This window comes from Homalodisca vitripennis, chromosome 4 (assembly GCF_021130785.1).
Source record: "Homalodisca vitripennis isolate AUS2020 chromosome 4, UT_GWSS_2.1, whole genome shotgun sequence".
In the NCBI taxonomy this organism is placed as follows: Eukaryota; Metazoa; Arthropoda; class Insecta; order Hemiptera; family Cicadellidae; genus Homalodisca; species Homalodisca vitripennis.
This window is the reverse complement of record NC_060210.1, coordinates 167127624-167149441: the sequence shown is the minus strand read 5'-3', so window position 1 is coordinate 167149441 and position 21818 is coordinate 167127624. Positions and strand designations below refer to the sequence as shown.

Genomic DNA, 21818 nt, shown 5'->3' with positions numbered 1-21818 from the left:
ATGTATATTGCTGTACAGTTCCTACAAAAACAGGTTTCTGGTAATAGTCAAGAGGACATATCATACCAAAGGCAATCTGAACCCATAGCTGAAGAGATTCAAAGTAGAATTGTTGAAGGTATGAGTGATACCCAAATCAATCAGCTAATGGGGGCAGACTGGCCCGAAAATGCTTAGAGCAGCACAAAACTATGCAGATGATACCAGGGTGGTATTTGTAAGCTATGAAAAATATACTGGGAGCCAGCTGGAATGAAATCTTTGTTCTCAGATACCAGGACTAAAAGGGAATAAGGTATCATGCCAAGGTGTTCTGATGGTCGAGAGTACAGACTCAGTATAGGTCGAAGGGCAAGAAGAGGATAAGATGGTGAATCTGTGTATTCTAATGTTGATTGGCTTAAGGCCTGATCAGAATACAAGTACATATAGCAATGCCATCATAAGATAGCCGAGGAGAAGTCAAGAATGAGTTTAAGTATGGCGGTGCCAGAAGATGCTGATGTTATTAAAATACGGAAGATTTCAGAATTCTGTTGTGGAGGTAGTCAAGTTAGATTAAATCTGCTTTTAAAGAAGAGGAACAAGATCTCTAGTGGATCGGATCCTAAAAAAGCCAATCATCCATCTATGAAGGATAGAGCCAAGAATAACAGGTGAATGATGAGAAAGGAGGGAGATGGGAAGAGGTCAAGAGTAGAAAGAAATTTTCTTATGCTAGACTAGAAACTCTCATAGTGGTTAGCAAAGAAGGCAAAACCTACTCCGAAATCCTTAAGGCAGTAAAAGAAAGAGTAAAACCAGTACAGCTATTAGGCAATGCAAAAGTAACTTCAATACAGCATTCAAACAAAGAGCTACTGATCTGATTAAAAGGAAACAAGAGGACTGCAGAAAGGTTGTGTAAGATAGTAGCAGATAAAGTCCCAGAACTAGATGTCAAGATGAGGGGACAAATGAAGGGTGTTCTTCACATCAGTGACCTTGATGGGGAGACTGCTAAAAAAGAATAGCAGAGCTTGGACAGGAGAATCCAGACCTAAAGACATGGATGTGACCTCACTGCAACTGGCCTTTGCTGGAACTCACAAGGCAACTGTTAAACTTTCCCAGATTATGGATCACAGACTGATAAGGAAGAAAAGTGTCCTAATCAGATGGGTTTCGTTTAGAGTAAAGCTGCATGAAGATCAAAATCGGTGTTTGTTTCAAATGCTGGGAAACCGGAAGCAAGGCATACAAAATGTAAAGGACCTGACAAATTTGAGCATTCTGCATAAAATGCTGTAAGGAGGTCACAAAAATTGCAATGCAGAAATGATCATCTCCAAGGCACAAACAACTAAAAGAGGAAAAGGGTGATGAAACTGCTTCAAATTAATGTAAATACAAGTAAAGTATCTCAGAGCCTCTTGTATGCCAATGCACTTAAAACAAATTGTTAATTTGTTTGTTATTGTTAAACAAAACAAACTGAGGAGTCATTACAGGAGGGAACTGGAAGGCTGATGTGGATGGAGACTCAGAAATATTGCTGCTTAACCCTTTGACTAGTAATCCCGCAACAAATTCGAGAGCACCCTTCGTGCCGCCTGCAGTAATCCCGATAACACCCCTGGCAGTCATAACTTTGGATAAACAGAATGCTTTTAAGAGCGCTTCCTGGCAGAAAATTCTTAGGTTATTAAAGGATCGAGGAATCAAAGAGTACCAGCGCTCTATGGTACTTCAGGAACAGAAAGGTTTTGAAAGATACAGAAGAATACTGCCTGGAGATGGAGATATCCAATGGTGTGCCACAAGGTGCAATCGTGGGTCCTACTGCCAGCAAACCTGCTGTATGGTTTTTTATTGCTTCCGCTGTTAGATGGAGTGTCTCTAGTAGGGTACGCTGATGACCTGGCCCTTGTGATTATAGCAAATAGTGAACAGCTGCTCATGTCCAAAGCAAACCGAGTCATCAACCAAGTGGTTTTATTGTTACAACTACAAGTGTTGGAGATTGCACCCGAGAAGACAAGACATAGTAATGGCAGGAAGGAAATCTTTAACCGACATTACCTATGAGGTAAATAGTTTGGTAATGCATCCTGTGAAGATGCTGAAGTACTTGGGAGTATGGTTAGAACACAGAAGATCCTTCCAAGTTCATTTTGAGGAAGTGTCAAAGAAAATTGCTTGAATGGCTGGTAGTCTTAGCTGACTCATGAGGAATGTTCACGGACCAAGGCCAAGTAAGCAAAGACTGTTGGCAATAGTGGTGGAGTCAGTTGCTTTTTACGCATCACCAATCTGGATAAGAATCCTTGATTCTGGGAAGGCTAGATTGAAGTGTGAGCGAATCCAAAGGAGGATTGATTGTTTCTTCATGTGTGCAGTGGTTACCATACCATCTCAGCAGAGGCAGCTTTTGTCATTGCAGGTGTTCCCCCTCTGGAACTCCTGACTCGAGAGAGCGGATCGTCATGTGGGCATGGAGAGAGCTCAGACAAGGGAAGCACGATGGCAAGAGTGATAGATAAATACCCAGGAGGCGCCCTTGACAAGAAGTCTAATTGTGGAATTGGCCAGATGGATGAAAAGAAGTCTATTGAGTCTATTAAATCTGGATGAGAACCAAACTTCTATTTGACTCAATTTCTTACAGGACATGGGGACTTCCAGAACTACCTTTTCCGGATACAGAAAGTAACTATCTTTTCCGGATACAGAAAGTTCAGACTGTAAACTACAGATACTGTGGGGAAAAGATACAGCAGAACATACAGTTCTTGAGTGTGAATGCTGAGCCCAGCTGAGAAGAGAGTTCTTCCTCGAACTAGATGTCCTCACAAGAGAGCACCTGATAAGCAAGATGCTTGAATGTATGGAGCAATGGAGTCTGGTGTCTGGGCTGGTAAGAGACATCATCAAACAGAAGAATGTAGAATCAATGCACGATTATCGTGTCGTAGAGTTAGCCCAAGGGAATGACTGATAGATAGGTGGACAGAGCCAAGAAAGAATACTAGGCCCTGGTGGACTGAAGTAATACCATAGGTGATCCCAATTCCATCAGGTTGTAGTAGAGAGGTTAGGTTTTAGTGGGTTCAAGCCCTACACGCACAGGGAAACCGCAAAGAACCCGCAGCACCCCCTATGTGCCTGGAAGAGATTTCCCCCTCTCACAAAGAAAAAAAATATAAAAAACTGCTGCAGAGTCTGCTAAGTGAGTCACTGCTTCATATAACTATACTTTTTGCTTGCTTGAGATTTTTGCTGATCGTGTTGTCGTTTGTATGAATGCCGGACTACAATGATAGACACATGAACAGTGAAGAAATAACATCATTTAATTGATGAAAATAGTGAAAGTGATCACATTGCAACTAGTGAAGATTATATATTGAACTCAGATGAAGACATTTTTTAAATTTTGGAAGGAGAGTTTATTAATTGGACACGAGTCAAGCGTATAAGATTCTTACTGGCAAGTACAGATTTGGTTTCTATTAAAATTTGTGTGGGTGGATAAAATATTATCTGGATTTTACCCTTGGAACACTTTATTGTTGTATTTTAAACACATCTTATTTTTCTACATATACTCCCTTTTTTATTTATACATTTGTCCTACTGAATTGAAAGTTTTATAATGTTGACACAATAAAATGAAACTGGTAGTATCTGCAATGGAATGTACACGAATGATTTCACCCCTTCATCGTTGCCAAAGCAGTGATCTCCCAGTTCCTCTTTAAGTGGTTCAAATATGTAAAAGTCCAAATTTTCTTGAGTCGATGCAGCTGTGTATGGTCAAATGTTGGCATGGAGCAGAATTGCATTTTGAACAAATAAATCTCTCCTTTTTTGCTGACTGATAGACAAGCTTCACAACATGAAGCAATTGACAATAGTACACAGCATTAACTATATACTGTTCATGGAGAAAATCAATGAGCAGTATGATTCTGCAGACCCTAAAAATCAAAGCAAGGTCCTTTCCTGCAGAAAGACGGGGCTTGGCTCCGAGTTCAGCATGGATGGCTCTCTTTTCTGCTTAAAAATTGCAGAATTGTTTGTTTTAGTTGGAAGTTGGAGTCCTTGAAAGCGTTTTCTCAGTGAATTAATCAACTCAGAATTTCAGCAGATTTTATGTGTTCACCTATAAAAAAATTTGATAATTATGCATTGCTCAATAGATGTGTGCACTTCTTGCTCAGACATGATACTACTAATAGACCATCTGGTCTGGTGAGCCGAACCTCCTCCCTTCCCTCCTTTTGACATTTTAACTCAACATAGATGAAGACAAATTTCCACTTTTTTCTCTTATAGAGTCGTGAAAAGAAAAGTCTGGCTAACATATTTTCACCCTCATATAATATATGGTTTATGTGAATGATTCTTGTATATCTTGTATATCTAGGGGTGGTAAGATAGGAGACCTAGGCTAATGTTGCCTGTGAACGATATCGCATATACAATTAGATTCAGAACGTTTTTCAAAGACAAATAAGAATGATTTTGCTGTTCTAAATTCAAGACGGATCACAAGGAGTATGTTCATATTCAGTACGAAGCTGACTGCATACTAATAGTTTTGCATACTAATAGTTTGTAGTGTAATTGATTCTAGGTACAACATTACTATAGTCACCAGGTTGCACCTCCAGTACAGTAGGGACTTTTAATTATGTCAGATTACTATTTTTCAATACACTACACACTGCACTCTAAACTCTACACACTGCACACTACACACTACACAATGTAGTAAACATATTCAAATTGCACTATTCTGTAACTTCTTATATGAAAATAACCTCCATACCATCCATGGAACATGTATTAAATCTCCCAAACAAAGGTAGTAAGTATATCATATTGGCAATAAATGGGTGTTTACAATAAGCTAGCATTTTTAATTCATGTGAGATTTATTTTGTAAACCCTGAATTTCTGGAATATGGATGTATTGATTTTTGGCTTTGTGTAATATGTACATTTCTATAGTGAAGTGATTCATTGCATGAGTTGTATAATCAGATTAAAAGAGATGAACACTCAAAGTTTTTGAAACAGTACAAGTTTATTAATCATAAAGCTTTTAAGAGACAAGCATCCAAGTGTTTGTGTAGCTTAAGAAAAAGAAATTTGCACCACGATAAAATGTTGTAAATCATCATTATTTAACAATTAGTATTTTTAAAGTTCTTTTTTATACATGTATATAAACAACACATGTATAATTACACTCAATAACATGTCTATTCTTTACTTTTCTAAAAAAATATCATTACTTTTAAAGGCCAACATTTAAAAGTAAGTCCTTATAAAATATAATTTTGTATGTTTGTAAAAAAGTGATTTATTGATTTTTACTGTTGATAACTATGATTTTCATATTATTGATAATTTATTTTAGGTAACACATTGTACAGTTGATGAGTATGTGGATCACATGAAACATCCTCATGAGCTAGGAGGAAAAGTAGAACTACAAGTCATGTCATTAATGTTCAGGTAATATTTTCTGTAAAATCCTTAGTCTAATTTTCATCAAATACACTACAAAATATTATTGAGAAATATGAAACCTTCCCTAAATCCTGCAACTGATTGCCTCAATATAAAGTTTATAAATCATATTACAACTTTTAATATATTAGAATCATGACTGACGAGCTATGCTTGGAAACACCCTTATTTGTAACTTTGCATATGATATCATGTTATTCAATAATATACGCTCGGACAATGGTAGTTTTTATGGGGAGGCGGAGGGATTTACACCATTTAATGTATGTAGGACAAAACCTAAGCTATTTTTAAAACTCCAAATTACAGATTAAATTAGCATTTTCAAGCTTTTTTCGTTTTAAAACAACTAATCTCAAAAAATTCCCACATTGTTTCATGTAATTAAAATGTATGTACATCTTATAGTGTCTATTTTGGTTATGTATAAAAATTAGAAGAGTTTTGTATTAAAATTGTAATCAAAGCAATCAGTGACATTTTTAACATTTTATTCAGAATAAAGGTTTGTGTTCATAGATTATGTATGAATAAATTCATAATCCTTTCTATTTTTTAAGTATGTATTTTAACCCTTCGCACGCCACCAATAAATCCATTAACTTTCCTGACGCCAAACATTAAAAAAAATTTTGTTCAAGTTCAAAGCTAATTTTTATGATAAGTAAATTATAAAAGGTAAAAGCAAAAAAAAAAAAAAAAAAAAAAAAAAAAAAAAAAAAACAGCATTTTACTATATACTACCATTCTAATATATCCCTCTTCAATGTGAGAAGAGTTAAAATCAAGTACATAAATTGTTTTATTAGTTTTCAAAATAAACTGGTATTGCTACAAATGAAATTTTATAACTTTTTTAAATAAAAATTCTAAGAAAAAGATTATTCTTAAAACAAATTTATTCAAACTAAACTTAAACCCATCCACAGCTAGTCACTGGTTACAATGATAAACATAGACCTTTGTGTGGGGCACACTTTAGATTTGGTTATTTTTTATGGGCTTTCATATGGTATTAGTGAAATAAATAAAAAAAATATGTACACTAAAGTTGGCTTTAAGTGGATGTTTTAATAAAAGAAACACTTTCGGAGTGCTAGCTCTGAAATATATATCATAAATTGCTGGTCGTTTTGAGTCTTTTCTTTAAATCAGAACTAGTTAAGGTATTAGAAAAACTTATATTGCTGAAATTCATGTGTTCTTTAGTGTGACATAAATTAATATAAGTATATAAAACAATTAAATGTTATTCTTTTATAAATGTGATATCACTTTTTGAAAAAAAAGAAGCTAACAAAGTTTTTTTACACATATATTTTTATTTTACAATATCTAAAATTATCTAACAGTATAATGTCATAGTAGTGCAATTTTATTAAAGTTTGATATTTTTTGGTGAATTAATGACATCAGGCTGAACGTCTTAACAGGCGTAAATAAATAAACAATTCAAGTCACCAGCTGTTGCATTATAAACAAGTTGATTAAATACAGCATACATGTTCTGCTGTAGAATTTATGTTACTTAAACAAATAGATGTTAACCCTTTTAGTGCCAAGAGCCCATATATAGCTTCAACTTGTTGTCATAAAACGCCAAGAGCCTTTATTTAGGCTCAAGCTAGGTTGGTGGTGAAATGCCAAGATCCTATATATAGGCTTGGACAAGTTTGGACGTTAAGCGCCAAGATCTTTTATTTAGGCTCTCAACATTTTCATGCAGTACACAACCATTTATTGACTAATATCAATAAAATTAGTACTGATTTTTGCATTTTATATAAAATGTACTATAGCAAGTAGGACTGTATAGACATTTTTATAGTATTCAAACAAAATAACTAAAATGTTTTATCTAACGACACATGCATTTCTATGGTAAGTCAGTTTTGTACTTTGTTTACTAATAAATATATAAATTGTTAGTATTATTTTACCAAATTTTCACAGTTCTTTCTCAATTAAATATAATTACACTATAATACAGAGGTTTGTTTGAGTAAACATTTTTCAGGCATTTATTGAGCTCTTAATTTACACACAAAAAATGGAAAAATTTTAAAGGTATGCGATTTTAACAGATCAAAATTTCATAAATTCCATTACATGTCATTGTTCTCCTATTAAAAACGAATAAAATGAGGTCAAAATCTTTAGTTTATCATAAAATTTAGCGAAATGAGAATGATTTATGTGATACAATACAATCAGTACACACAGTGTTAGATTGTATTGTACCAGTGAACGAGGCAAATGTCCTGAAAAATCCTGTTTCCTTCACAATCCTTCCATCGTTAAAAACAAACTTCAAACAAAGGATCTAGAAATAATTTGATTAAATATTTTTACTCTGCCTTTTCAAGAAAATCATGATTCACACTGATAAAGTTTTTTGTCCCATATTACAACAGAAAATGTACGTTAACCCTCCATCGGGCGCTAAACGGAGTTTTCCTCCGTGTATTTTTTATTATTAAAAATAGTACTACTTTTCTGATGTTGGCAGTCGTGTCCCACAGTGTACTTCACGAGCATCTTTCGGGGAAGCGAAACAATAGCCTCCCGCTTTTCTTTGTCAAAATCTGTCAGTATGAGGTCTACTTCCGTGCGAGACTGGACGATTCCTCCGTGAGCGCCCGATGTCATGTTTGTAGTACTTGGACGAAATCTCCGTGAGCGCCTTATAGTGTTTAGTTTTTATGGAGTAATAATCCGTGTGCGCCTAAATGTCTGACCTGTGATGGTTTCTTTTTAAGTTTTACAATATATTTTATTTGAATTTTGTGAAATGGAGAATGAAGACGAGAGACTTGTCAGTACAGTACCCGTGTGCTAGGGAACATTTCAGTACTGTTTATGGAGTGAACATTGTCGTTATAAGAACCAGAAGGAAAATGTTTTGAAACTTTGTATAGTGTAAAAAAATTTTTAGTAAAGAATAAATTTTTATTTTAGAATAATAATTGACATTACAATTGTATAATATCTCAAGAATTGATGTAAGTTGTTTTTGTAAGAAGTTAAAAACTAAGTTAATTTCCATATATTATTAAAGAAGGTTAAACATTTTTACAATTAATTGCATTATTCCTTAAAATAAATCATGTTGTTACTATACAATAACATTTTTTTTTAATTTCGAAATTCCTATTTGGAAAATTCATTACATAAGAGAGTAATTTTTATTTAAATTCTAAAAATGAATATATTACATTGTAATTAAATCAGTATGAATATTTAAACAAATAAAAACAGTTTAAACGACTATAATATCCATTATTCACTAACCTGGAGGAAACCTCCGTGAGCGCCTGATGGTGTTTCTAATTTTAAGCGCCCGATGGAGGGGTAATCACTCAGTAGTAATTGAGAAACATTTTTTATGTGTATAAAAAACATGTACATTTCTTATTATAAAACAATTAATGGGAGTATTTATATCCTAGGAGAGACTTTCTGGTGTTTTATGAGGTTGGAAAAAACTTCCAACAAGCAACAGATAATGGTTTCAAAGATCGCATCATGTTGTGTTTATCTCAAGATCGGCACTACGACTCTGTTTACACTAAACAATTCATCTCAAATGCTGCGTTCTGTCAATGTAAGTATTTTGCTAGTTATATATTATGCTCTCTATTATTTTTGTCTGTAGAACACTCACCAATACCTATAAATTACATTGCAACAATTATGTTGTGCATAATACATGCAACAATATTAATACACATGTAACATTGCAGTGTACCATTAATCATAAAAGCCTGTTTTTAGCTGAAGACTACTAAATGTTCTTCCATGGGTACAAAGCCTAAATTGTGTCATGATACTAGTTGCTCTATCAGTTCTGTTCTAGATTCTAAATAATCATTAAATATAACAGGCTATAATAAGCCTATAATATATTAAAAATTAATACTATCACAAGATAAGATATTAGTCACAAGAAAAATTAAACTAATATAAAATAATGAGTTGTTTGAAAAAAAAATCAAAAGTGGCATAATATTCATTGAATTAAGTAAACTATTTATTATTTTAAATTTTATTTTATTCATAGTAAGAATAAAATACTATGTATGTACGAGGGTCGTCCATAAAGTAACCGCCGTTTGGGCGTGGCACGATAACTAGTGGGGGTAGTGCCGCCATTCTCACATCGGTGTGCGCAGCCGTTCAGTACGCTTCTAGCTGTGCAAGGAAGAGCATCGTGTGATCGTGCGTTCTTTTGTTACAACATAAAAACATGAGCGCCGTGATAGAAAATCCCGCCAAGTGTGAAGTGCGTGGTGTAATAAGATTTCTGTGGTCGAAAAGTTACACAGCAGCTGAAATTCATCGTGAATTGAGTGCGGTGTATGGCCCAAACATTATGAGCGAAGGTGTAGTCAGTCAATCGGTTCGTTTTTTTTTAAATGGAAGAAGGAACGTTCACGATGAAGACCGGAGTAGTAGGCCATCTCTAGTCAGTGATGACTTGGTGAACAAAGTGGATGAGAAAATTCGCGAGAATCGTCGCTTCACAATCTCGGAACTTACAGATCATTTTCCTGAAATTTCTCGAAGTCTTGTGCATGAGATAGTGACAGAAAAACTAGGCTATCACAAGTTTTGTGCTCGTTGGATTCCAAAAGTGCTCACCGATGATCACAAAATGAAAAGAATGAGTTCTGCCATAGACTTTCTTACTTGGTATGACGTTGAAGGATAAACATTTTTGAACAGGATCGTTACAGGAGATGAGACTTGGGTAGCCTATGTGAATGCCGAAACAAAAAACAGTCAATGCAATGGGGTCATACCGCTTCGCCAAGCAAGCCAAAGAAAGCTTGCCAATCTTTTTCAGCAAGAAAATTGATGGTTACAGTTTTTTGGGATGCTAAGGGCATCTTGCTCGTTGAATTAATGGAGCGTGGTACGACCATTACAGCTGCAGCTTACTGTGAAACTTTAAAACGGCTACGACGAGTGATTCAAAACAAGCGTCGTGGTCTTCTGACATCTGGTGTTGTGTTTGTCCATAACAACGCCCGCCCTCATACAGCTCAAAGAACAACAGAACTTTTGGAAAAGTTCAAATGGGACGTTTTTTGACCACCCCCCTACAGCCCGGACTTGGCTCCCAGTAATTTCCATCTTTTCCCGTACATGAAGCGGTGGCTTGCATCTCAGAGGTTTGCGAGTGATGAAGAGCTTCAAAACGCTGTGACAGGTTGGCTACGTTCTCAGGCGGCAGATTTTTTTAAAGACGGAATTTCAAAAACTGTTAAAAGATATGATAAGTGCTTGAATTTGTATGGTGAATATGTAGAAAAGTAGAGAAAAGCTGTAGTTTTAACATTTATATAACAAACTTTTTGTATCTCAACTGGTTTATTTTTTATTTCAAAACGGAGGTTACTTTGTGGACGACACTCATATGTTAGAAAAGTGTCTGACTCTATTGTTTGTGTGACTACCTAATGGATATGAATCAAATGGGCTCACATGAACTTCTGTGCTCATGCATTATTTTCTTCCCACCTTGGCTGGCAGCATTTGAGTGAGGTAGTGTATAGTGCTTTCATTAGTTCCTTTATTACAAGGAAAATAATGGCACATTCCATTTTTATTGAAAATTTTGTAATGAATAGAGTGGTCTTGAAATTCGTGCCGAACCTACTGATAGCAGCGGGACAAAAGCAGCTTCGTGTTGGTAGTCTCAGAGCAATTGCTAGACTTCACAAACAGTGACATCTACCTTATGAATGCCATAATCACTGGTTATGTCTTGGGTGTGTATGGGTATGCCCGAAGACAAATCCCAGCTGTGACAGTGGAAGCATTCCATGTCACCAAGACAAAAGAAGTAATACAAGCTTTAAGTGCGCAGCAATGTCAAAAGTAGTGCTGGCAGCTTTCTTTGACTCTCATAATTTGGTACACCACAAGTACGCACCACAAGGTCAAACAATCACAAAAGAACATTAAAAGGATATCATACATCACCTACATAATACTGTGTGGTACAATAATAGATCATAGTTGTCAGCATGAAATTTGTTAATAAATAGAAAAATGAAATAGAAAAAAAACATGATGACAACACTCCAGTATATTACTTGGATTTAATAATTCAGACTTCATTGAAAAACCAGATTTCAATGGTTCAATTCCTTTCTCGCCTGATATGGTCAACTACACCTTCTAAATGTTCCTCAAATTCAAGAGGCCAGTGAAAGGTCAATGATTTCAGACAAGAGAGGACATATGGCTGTGACATTATAGCCAAACTCCATTCTAAATGGAATTTCAAATGGATTCCAATAATGACAGTACTGTTGGGCATAGTGTCTAGAGTTTTGAGAAAAGATCTTTAAGGGTGATGAGGTTTCCAATGCTCCAGGTATACTAGGGGCAAAGGTCAGGTACTTTTCTAACAGCCTTTGTATTGTTTAATTTGTGGTTATTCTCTTAATATTATAAATGTGCAAGTTTGTGAAGAATCGTCTTTGGATGTTGGATATTTGTATGTTTAGGTTTTTGGATATTTGATTCTCAATCACACAAAATGTGGTGGGCAGATTTAGGTTAAATTTGACTTGTATATTGTTGCTTGTATATGACAATAACACATAGACATATTTTTATTCCAAAATAATACTTATTAGTTATTCCAGAATTTCTTTTTGCACGAACAAAATACTATCTGGGAGGTGAATTCAACCTATTTAGTTTATTTTGGACATTCAAATTAGTTTCCTTTGATGTTGTTGTGGAGACATTTTATAGTAGCTGAATGGTCAAAAACGGAGGGATCGGACACTAATATGATTCAATGAACCATTCCCTCTCCGGGTAGCAGTGAGCCTGTGACCATTGTACTTGGAATGACAAAGTAATGTTGTGGAGACATATTATAGTAGCTGAATGGTCAAAAACGGAGGGATCGGACACTAATATGATTCAATGAACCATTCCCTCTCCGGGTAGCAGTGAGCCTATGACCATTGTACTTGGAATGACAAAGCAATGTGTGATACACAAATTGAAATTTTTTTATGATGCAGAAAACAATTTTGCATTGAAGAGACATACAATACTGAGTTATATAAAAATGTATGTAACTTCCAGACTGACCCAAGAAAATAGGATGATTTAGCAAACAGAGATTGGAGAACATGGGCATACAGTGTACTGTGTCACGTTTATAGATATCTTTGAAGAACTAATACCAAAGGTAAAAGCAAAGACTGCAAGCGGGGTGGCCTGCAAAGTAAGCATGCATTTGCAAATGATGGAAATATGTAATTAATTTGAACCAGAAGTGCTCCTATATGTGCAAAATCTGTAATTAAGACCATGTCGTAATTCTGTTCATCCTCTAATATTCTCTTTACCCTTTGAGTGCCAGAGATCTTGCAGAGATGATGTAAAACATGCTTAAATGCAGAGAGTCTCACTCCGAGACGAGACGTTCCTACGTGAAGAGTGCCGGAGTCTCGGAACGAGACAATTTCTATTTAATTTGTCTCTATAACTTATCCCATACTGTCTGATATCATACCAAAGGCTAATACACGAACTAAACTAAAATTTTCAATTATTATTTATACATTATAATGCTGTTAGGTGACGTAAACAACTAACTAAAATGCAACACTTTCTCAGCTGGATAGTAATCGCGATCGCGGTGTCGTGACGAGTAGCGGAGCATTTTTGAGGTTATATAATTGTGCGTTTGTATTAATTAAAAATTTTTCAAGTTATTAGCTATTAAAATTAATAAAAAAAGGAGATGACAGTCACTTCTGAGTGTCCATGATGACAGTGTTGTGGAGTTTTTTTTTTTTTTTTTTATTTCCTGAATAAGGTTATGTTTATGTTTAGAGTTTTATTTTAGTAATTATTATTATATTAAACATAATTTTGCATAGTTTTAAATGGCTTTTATCATTAGAAGTATTAAAGTTTAGAAAATAATTTAAAAAAAAGCTTTTTATGATGAAACATAAACTTAAACTGAATATCTTTCAAAACCCTGTGCTTTTTAGTAAAACAAACCTTTAGCGCTTGAATAATTTTTATAATTTTGTTTATTGTACAATATTAGGTTATTACACATGATTTTGGAGTGTTTTAAATGCTCTTTACCATAAAAGTATTAAAATTTAAAAATACATTTTTCTTATGTGATTTTTAATTTTTCTAAATTATATAAACATCTTATTGTTATATATTTTCTGATGGACAATTAGTTTACCTTTAAATAGAATTAAAAAACCGGTTTTAATGACCAAAAATAAATTTTAAGTGGATTTTTTTCTGAAACCTTGCCTATTAGTAGTAAAAATAATCTATAGCCAATAACTATTTATAAAAATTTTGTTTATGGTAAATATTAGGTTTTGATTTTGGGTTGTTTTAAAATTATCTTTATTGTAAAAGTATTGAAATTTCAAAATACAATTTTTTTATAATAGTTATTTTACCTCAAACTTGATTTTTATTTTGTTTCCATGGAAATGTTGCTGTTTAACCCGCGATCGCTCGCGTATCGGAATGTTGTGTAGTTGCTCGCGTGGTGAGATTTTTTTCTCACTTTGGTTATTGTTTATTAATAGTCACTAAATCTACTTAAATGGTTTTAATAACCTCTAAAAACTTATTAATGTGTTTACTGTATAGTTTTAGAAACCAAATATCACCAAAAGGCAAATAAAACACTTTTACTTTTTTATATAGCCTTTATTACAAACTCAAATCTTAATAAAAATTACACACATAGGCTCAATAAAATTCCTCAAATATTGAAAACTTTACAAAAATCATAAGATTACCCCAAAATAATAATGACTTGTTTTACAGTTTATTCAGTCACTATCTTCACTTACGTAGCAGTCATTGCAAACAAAGGTAGTTTTTTTAACATGTTCTTTGCACAATAATTTTTTGCAGTTGCAACACCGATTTTTTGAGTATCGGTTCTTTTTTGCGGGACAGAAGTCACATTTTGATTTGGCACCCTCCTGTCGTAGGTTGTGAATATTCCTGTGTCCAGTAATCTTTTCTATTTTTTGCCGTAGCGGGATCGCCAGTGTTGGAATTGAAGCTCTTTGGTCAATGTGAGGTTTGATGAGGCATTTAGCTAATTCCTTTATAAAATCTTTTCTTGCAACTTTTTTGGAAGTGTTGAAGTTGAACATAATTTGGCTGTTGATAGTAGCAACATTCAAAAGGCCGCAAAAAACAGTAAATGGCCACCTGTTGCTTACTCTGGTGACTGAGTATTCTCCTTTCATGCGGTCTACTACGTCAACACCACCTTTTGTGCTGTTGTAGAACGTTATAATATCAGGTTTGAACTGCTCACCAGTAGACTCATCTATAGTGTCATCACTGTGCATGGTGGATAACATGATTACGTTTTTTTTAAGATTTTTTTGTTTGGTACATAAGAGAGTATAGTGCACTTATTAGGGTCTTTTCCAAAAGCAAAAATAGTACTGCATTTAGCACGACCTGTAATGTTTGTTATTTCAGGTGGTAGATCAGGTTTGTTTTTCCTAATAGTTCCTACAACTGTAGTTCTGTAGTTATGATATAAATCATTGGCCAAAGGAACTGAAGTGTAAAAATTGTCCATTGTCAAATTACGTCCACCATTTAGTACTGGCTCAGCAACTCTTTTTACGACAGCAGACACGTCATTATCGATCTTGAATGGACCATCCGGCTGTTTAACTGGATATATTTCCATGTTAACCGTATAAAAAGTCTTCGAGTCAGTAACTGCGTAGATCTTAATGCCGTATTTGGCTGGCTTATTAGCAATGTACTGCCGAAAACGGCAACGACCTCTGAATGGCTCTAACATTTCATCTATTGTTGCAAATGCTCCAACATTATATGAGGCCTGGCATTGCCTCACAAACTCTTCAAATATTTCCCTTATGGGAGCTGAATTATCTCTTGCCTTTCTGTAAGCTCTACTTGCTTTGTCATCAAATCTAATTCCCTGAACAAGAGTATGAAATCTCCTTTGAGACATTGTACATGCGAATATGTCTGGAGCAGTACCGTCTGTTGCCCAAAGTTCGTCTGTGCTCAGATGGTTTCCTTTTTTCATGCCAATCAAATATAGCAATCCAAAAAAGGAAAGAATTTCGTCTCTATTAGTAGGAGGACAATCCTTTTCCCCCCGGGAATAATTCCTCCTCATTACATCTAACTTCTGATTTGTGCCTAAAATTATTTTATCAATAATATTGTCTGTAATAAAAACCTTCCAGCAATCTACAATGTTTGATTTCTCTTGATATAGACGTTTTATAGAAGGAAGTTTTTGCACAATATTTTGTGCAGGTGTTCTGGTCTGTTTTGGCTTGTGAGCTTCCCACATTGTACCTACCATTCTTGCCTTTATAAAAAACACCACGTACCTCATTATTTGTTGCTTGTGGATGTTCAGAAAAATAAGCTATGGGCTCACCAGTGTCCGAATCAGCGCCCCTTTGTTCAGAATTTGAATTGTGATCACTGTGTTCACTTGCACAATCTGAGTCTGACACTATTCCACTAGCATCAAAGTTTTCCTCTTCTAAGAGCCAATTGGCAATGTCTTCTTCTTGAAAACGCGCCATTACACTTGAATTCACAATACTATTATTTACATTTAGTCTAGATACTCATATACTGCATAAACACAAATAAAACAATAAAATATTAACAACAAAACATGAACAGCTGGTAAACACACACAAAATTATAAAACAGCTGTAATACAATTCTTGCACTGAACAGGTCCGCCGTTAGTCGCGTGGTGAGAGAAAACTTCCTCTGAGCAGTCACGCGGTCGCTCGCGTGGTGAGATTGAGACTGGAAGGGCGCGGTGCTGTCTTCCCCCCCCTCTCCTGCTCGCCCCCCCCCCCCATGCGACAACCGGCTTGTAATGGCGTTTGTCTGTTTTCTTATATAACCTATTTAGATTACCTGAATGATGGAAACGAACACTGTGTTATTAAAAACACTATTAACAAAAATGTACTTTGGTGAAGTTTTTTCTCGCCACGGGAGCGATCGCGGGTTAAAGTGATTTATTAATATAAAAAAATTAAATAAAAATTGTAATGTTTAAATATTTTTTTAACCTAATTTATATTTATCTTTAAAAAGAACTAAAAAGGAGCTTTTTATGATCAAAAATAAATTTTATACACATTTTTTTCTAAAATCTTGTGTTTTCGTCCAAATCCCTTTGGCACTTTTTGCATAGTCACACAAAAATTAACTCTGCACTTTTCAACACGGATGTGATTTTACCTCTGGCACTAAGAGGGTTACTCATAAATAATGGAATAATATCTACTAGATACATGTCTATTACCACTTTTAAATCACAATAGGATCATCATATTTCATTGTAACTGATTTCACTAAAAGGCTGGATGTAAACTTTATTATTTCTCAACACTGGCCAAAAATATTTGAAGTGTTACTTCAGATCATTGTAGTTATTCTATAAAAATATTGTGGAATTTTGAAAAGAAATTCAATTAATTTCATTGGTATACATAAAAACTGTTTTCACTCTCTGACTCCTTCAAAATACTGCTCCTTAAACTTAAAGTACAATTATAAGTAAATGAATCAGGAAATTGCAATATCCTCCATTGACCATCACTCATTACAGATGTTTGGAATGCCACTTAAAAATGATATGCCTATCATGCCCCCAGTTGTTCAGCAGAAAATTGGGTGTAGAGCCATGTGTAACTGCTTGTAGGTTTCTATTCTGACTCAGTGCTTGATGAAGGGTGCCAGATGGGGATCTACAAATTGGGTGCAGAGCCATGTGTAAACTGCTTGTAGGTTTCTATTCTGACTCAGTGCTTGATGAAGGCTTGCCAGATGGGGATCTACAAATTGGGTGCAGAGCCATGTGTAACTGCTTGTAGGTTTCTATTCTGACTCAGTGCTTGATGAAGGCTGCCAGATGGGGATCTACAAATTCCTCTGATGTTTGTATAACTTGTTTTATGTAATGTTCATTTAATCATGTTTCATGATGTCCCTCTTTCTCTGACAGAAAAATTATATTCCAAGAAAGACTACACATTTATTTGGTTATACAAGATATTCAATTAACATGTTCAATGCAATGGACGTCAATACAAAGATATGCAATATTTGAACAAGTATCAAAATTAAGAAAGTAATTCTGGACGTACACTTTATATCAACAAACACTTATAGTCCATTATATATTATCATAACCATGTATTTTTATTTGTTTATAGTTTGTTGTGAGGTTAGAATGTTCCTGATATCATGGCCTAATTGCTGAAACGTGTCAGGGAAATACAAAGTTATAGAAGGGTAACTATGTTGAACATTTTCTTAATTTATTTGTGTTATAGTAGTCTTATACAGTGGATTGAAAACTTATATACATTACTTATATACATACTTTTATATACTTATATAGTTGTTGATAGAACTCCATATTACAGGGTTTATCTTTATAGTAGAATAATAAATGGTGAAACTAAAACCCTTTTTTTTAATTATCTTATTTCATACACGTGTATTGGTATTAAACCGTCATCATTAACCTCTAACTAAATAACAAACAATAAACAACTAAATATACACATGTGGACCATTTAAACAAATGTTAAATTTATATGACAGTTTTGTAATTTTGATTAGTGTTCTGTATTTAAATATTTTAATTTTCTCAAAGATTTGGTTTGTCTTATTTTTTAGATTACTATTTAATATGTTGTGAGGATCTTTGTTATAATTTAGATAGATTTATGTAATTCTTCTTTCGTTGTTTAATTTTTTCCTTTCCTTTTGATATTCAAAATGTCCATGTTCTTTTCAATAGTTGTGTAGTTATGGCCAGTTTCTAATACATGTTCAGCAAAATTTTATTTTATTGTAGACATGTTATTTGTTTTCAAAGCTTTTATATGTTCTTAAAACCTTTTACTAAAATTTTCTGCAGCCAGTTTGTTCCAATATAAATAGCTTTCACGGTCATTACAGTTAATTTTGTACACACACACACACACACACCTAATCAGTATTGTATCCCTCATTACTGAAAAGGACACAATGTCTCCTTGGTGATTTTCTGTCATACAAAATTGCATTAGTTTCTGGTGTATTGCTTGATTCCATCTGCTGTGGTCGTGGAGTGAATGATAGATTGCATCTAGTTAGTGCCCAGTCTCTGTTTTTGTTCCTTCAGCCTGTAAATAGAATAGAATATATTTTTGCATCACACTACAACACAATACTGGGACAATGATTGGCATGTTTTGTTCTGACTAAATTAACTGTCAAAAATATTGTATATATTTCCAGTAAATACATTTTCTTTACATTCTTTTGAAGAGTGTTTGTGGGTGGTATTTCGGGATAAAAATATGCCTATGTTTTATATCTAAGTGATGTACATGCTAAATTTGTTACAAATTTGCCCATTAGGTTTTGTGTGATTGAGTATCAAACATCTAAACATCTTTATAAACTTTTGCATTTTCAGCTCTTATTTATGAAACATTGTACAAAGGAGTTTTTGAACTTCTTGAAGTGGATTATGCTGTTAAAAAGATGTTACACGACAAATCATCAAAATATCAAAGGGATTCAAGCTCTTTTCTAATGAATGGGTGAGTAAATATAACCTAATATTCTTTTATATGTAATTATTTTTTTAATTTGAAAATTTTGTACTATTTGTTATTTTTCTGCTATTGTTGCCAATCTAGATTTTTTCAATGGTAACATAAATGCAATCATGTTAATAACTGTCATTTAAACCATCTTTTGTGTTAGTTTATAATAAACAGAAATTTTGTACCATTTTATAGTTTTTACAGTTATATCCAATGCATTTTAAAATTGTTTATCGTACTTTTAAGGGTTTTTCGAAGAGAATTTGCTCTTATAGTTATTTTTGTACGTTTTGAACCTGAATATATTTCTGGCATCTACGCTTTACCTGATCGTGTTTTTAACACTTCATTATCATTGAGATATCAAGTGAAACAGTTATAGATTTGAGACAAGTCTCTATTTATAACACATTTTTATACAGCATATTGAAAGCAGAGACCCAGATGCTTGGCCAGCAGCTAACAATTAGTCTTAACTATAAAGACACTATAAAACCTCTCAATTCTGATAAACACAAAAGACATCTCAAACTGTTGACCGATCTTTATAGAGAGTTTAAGCTTAGTAAAAATGAAAGATTTAGAAAATAAGCTTAAAACCATCTTTATTGAGAGTGCTTCAAAAAGAACAAATCACTTTCCCATGTTACTGATAATGTGAAAATTCTAAACTTTAATTATTTATCAATGCTTTAAAAAAGGCTACACTTGTGATATATTACTTGTTGATTTATTTTGAATTTTACTTGTAATATACTGTAAATTGATTAATGTCAATTCATTTGCATCATAAAGATGGTGTTTTTTTTTGAGATAATCTAAACATTGGTTTTAGCTGAGATAGGACATACATTTCCCCATCATTCTGGACTGGAGTATGACTGGTGTCAATTTTAGTTTGTCTGTGATAACAATCAAATTTTTATTAGCCTCTTTTATGTTGTTTTACCAATTAATAAATTAAATTGTCATGCCTTTTTAATCAGTCTGTAAATTAAGTTTAATAGTGTGTGTAAAGTAGAGTATTTTATAAATTGATTTGTAATGCAATGATGAGTCAAGACAATTATAACAATTATTATATACCCTAATTTATTGAATGAAGCATTGTCAAGTGTTAAAAGTCCTTCACTATTTAATTTATAATCATGAGATAATTACAACATACAGGTTGCCATGGAACCAAAAAGATATTTTTAAACTACAAATCTGACAAAAACTTGGTACATGTTTTTTTTTGTTTTTACTTATTATTAATAAGAAAATGTAATATAGGGGGACAAACATGATTTGACCTTTTGTTTGATTCAAATCAAAACAATTCAAATCTGACTTGAGTCAGCTTTATAACAAGTTATATTTTATATTGAGTATATTACACGATTATTTGTTCTTTTTAATCCCTCCAAAGGTTTATCCTAGCATAAATATCATTATGTATGAGTCACAGATCATTAATTAATTTTAATGTTGAGTTTTAAAATTACATATAAAAATCATGTCAGTATTTTTAATAGACAATAGACTTTATTTGCACATTTCATGGAGAATAACATTAGTGTCAAAGGTAAAATATTAAATTATTTGAAAGAAAAATCAATTTAGTTGTGTAAATTATCACATTAGGTTTATGTCAACAGTTCTCCTATATATAATGTTATTTAATTTATTTGCTTTTGGGTGAAAGATGAGTTTGGACACCCAGAAATCGTAAAATGCTAATATCAAAGCTATTTAATGAAGTTCAATTTTCAGATGTTTGTCAATGTTGATTTATAAAACTTGAGAAAAATTCAAATTGTTTTTAGACCATCTATGGATCTTATTACTGCAATAATATTTAAGTTAAAAATACACTATCTCCAGAGGCTATTAACACATTTACTATTCTTATAGAAACTTTATATTCAATATATTATTTGCCAATAATGGTTGGGAAGGATCAATAGAAGTGTGCAGGTACCCTTCACAAAGTGAGTTAGATAGCCAGAAAAGTCCGAGATGGTCGCAGTGGTGTGCTTTGCGTAAGACATCGATTTTTTCATGTAGTGTATTGCAGTGTTTAATATTTCATGTTTCAATATTTTAAAAAATTGAAGAAAAAACAACGCTGGTGGTGGACATAAGTGACACATTTAATAATAAATAAAAAGATATTTTTTACTGTAATAAGTTAAAAAAATAACTATTGTGATCCTATGCATCAACATTAGTCCTTTAAAGCAAGGCTATAATTCAGTGTTATATGTGGATTGTTAAAAACTAGGGTTAAAAACATATTTTAAGGAAACCATTATTATTGTCAGAAAGTAAACATATTTTCACACAAATACAGGAAAATCATGTGAATATCTTCAGAAATAGTTTTTGGAAATATTTTTCAAAAAATGTATTTGTTTGATACACAACTGCCTTCAGAATTGGGGTTTTCTACTGAACAGATAAAGTGAAAAAAATTTTAAATAGTTAAAATAATCTGAAAGGATATCTGTTATTTTTCATCTGATATTATATTACAAACTAAAAATAATAAAGTAAAAGAAATCAAATGAAGGAGCATGATGCAGTTTTGGAACAATTAACACTGTGCTGAGACTTTGGCTCATGCCCATTTCGGAAATATAACTCCAT

At 33.4% G+C, this 21818-nt stretch overlaps 1 protein-coding gene across 1 annotated transcript in view; it reads left to right on the top strand.

Moving 5' to 3' along the window:
* The window catches only part of LOC124361282 (putative bifunctional UDP-N-acetylglucosamine transferase and deubiquitinase ALG13), a 55676-nt gene that overhangs the window by 10828 nt on the left and 23030 nt on the right, over window positions 1–21818 (top strand). The window contains exons 3-5 of the mRNA XM_046815330.1: window positions 5408–5505; window positions 8970–9124; window positions 19055–19181. Coding sequence (XP_046671286.1) covers window positions 5408–5505; window positions 8970–9124; window positions 19055–19181 — 380 coding nt within the window. The remainder of the gene's footprint in view (window positions 1–5407; window positions 5506–8969; window positions 9125–19054; window positions 19182–21818) is intronic.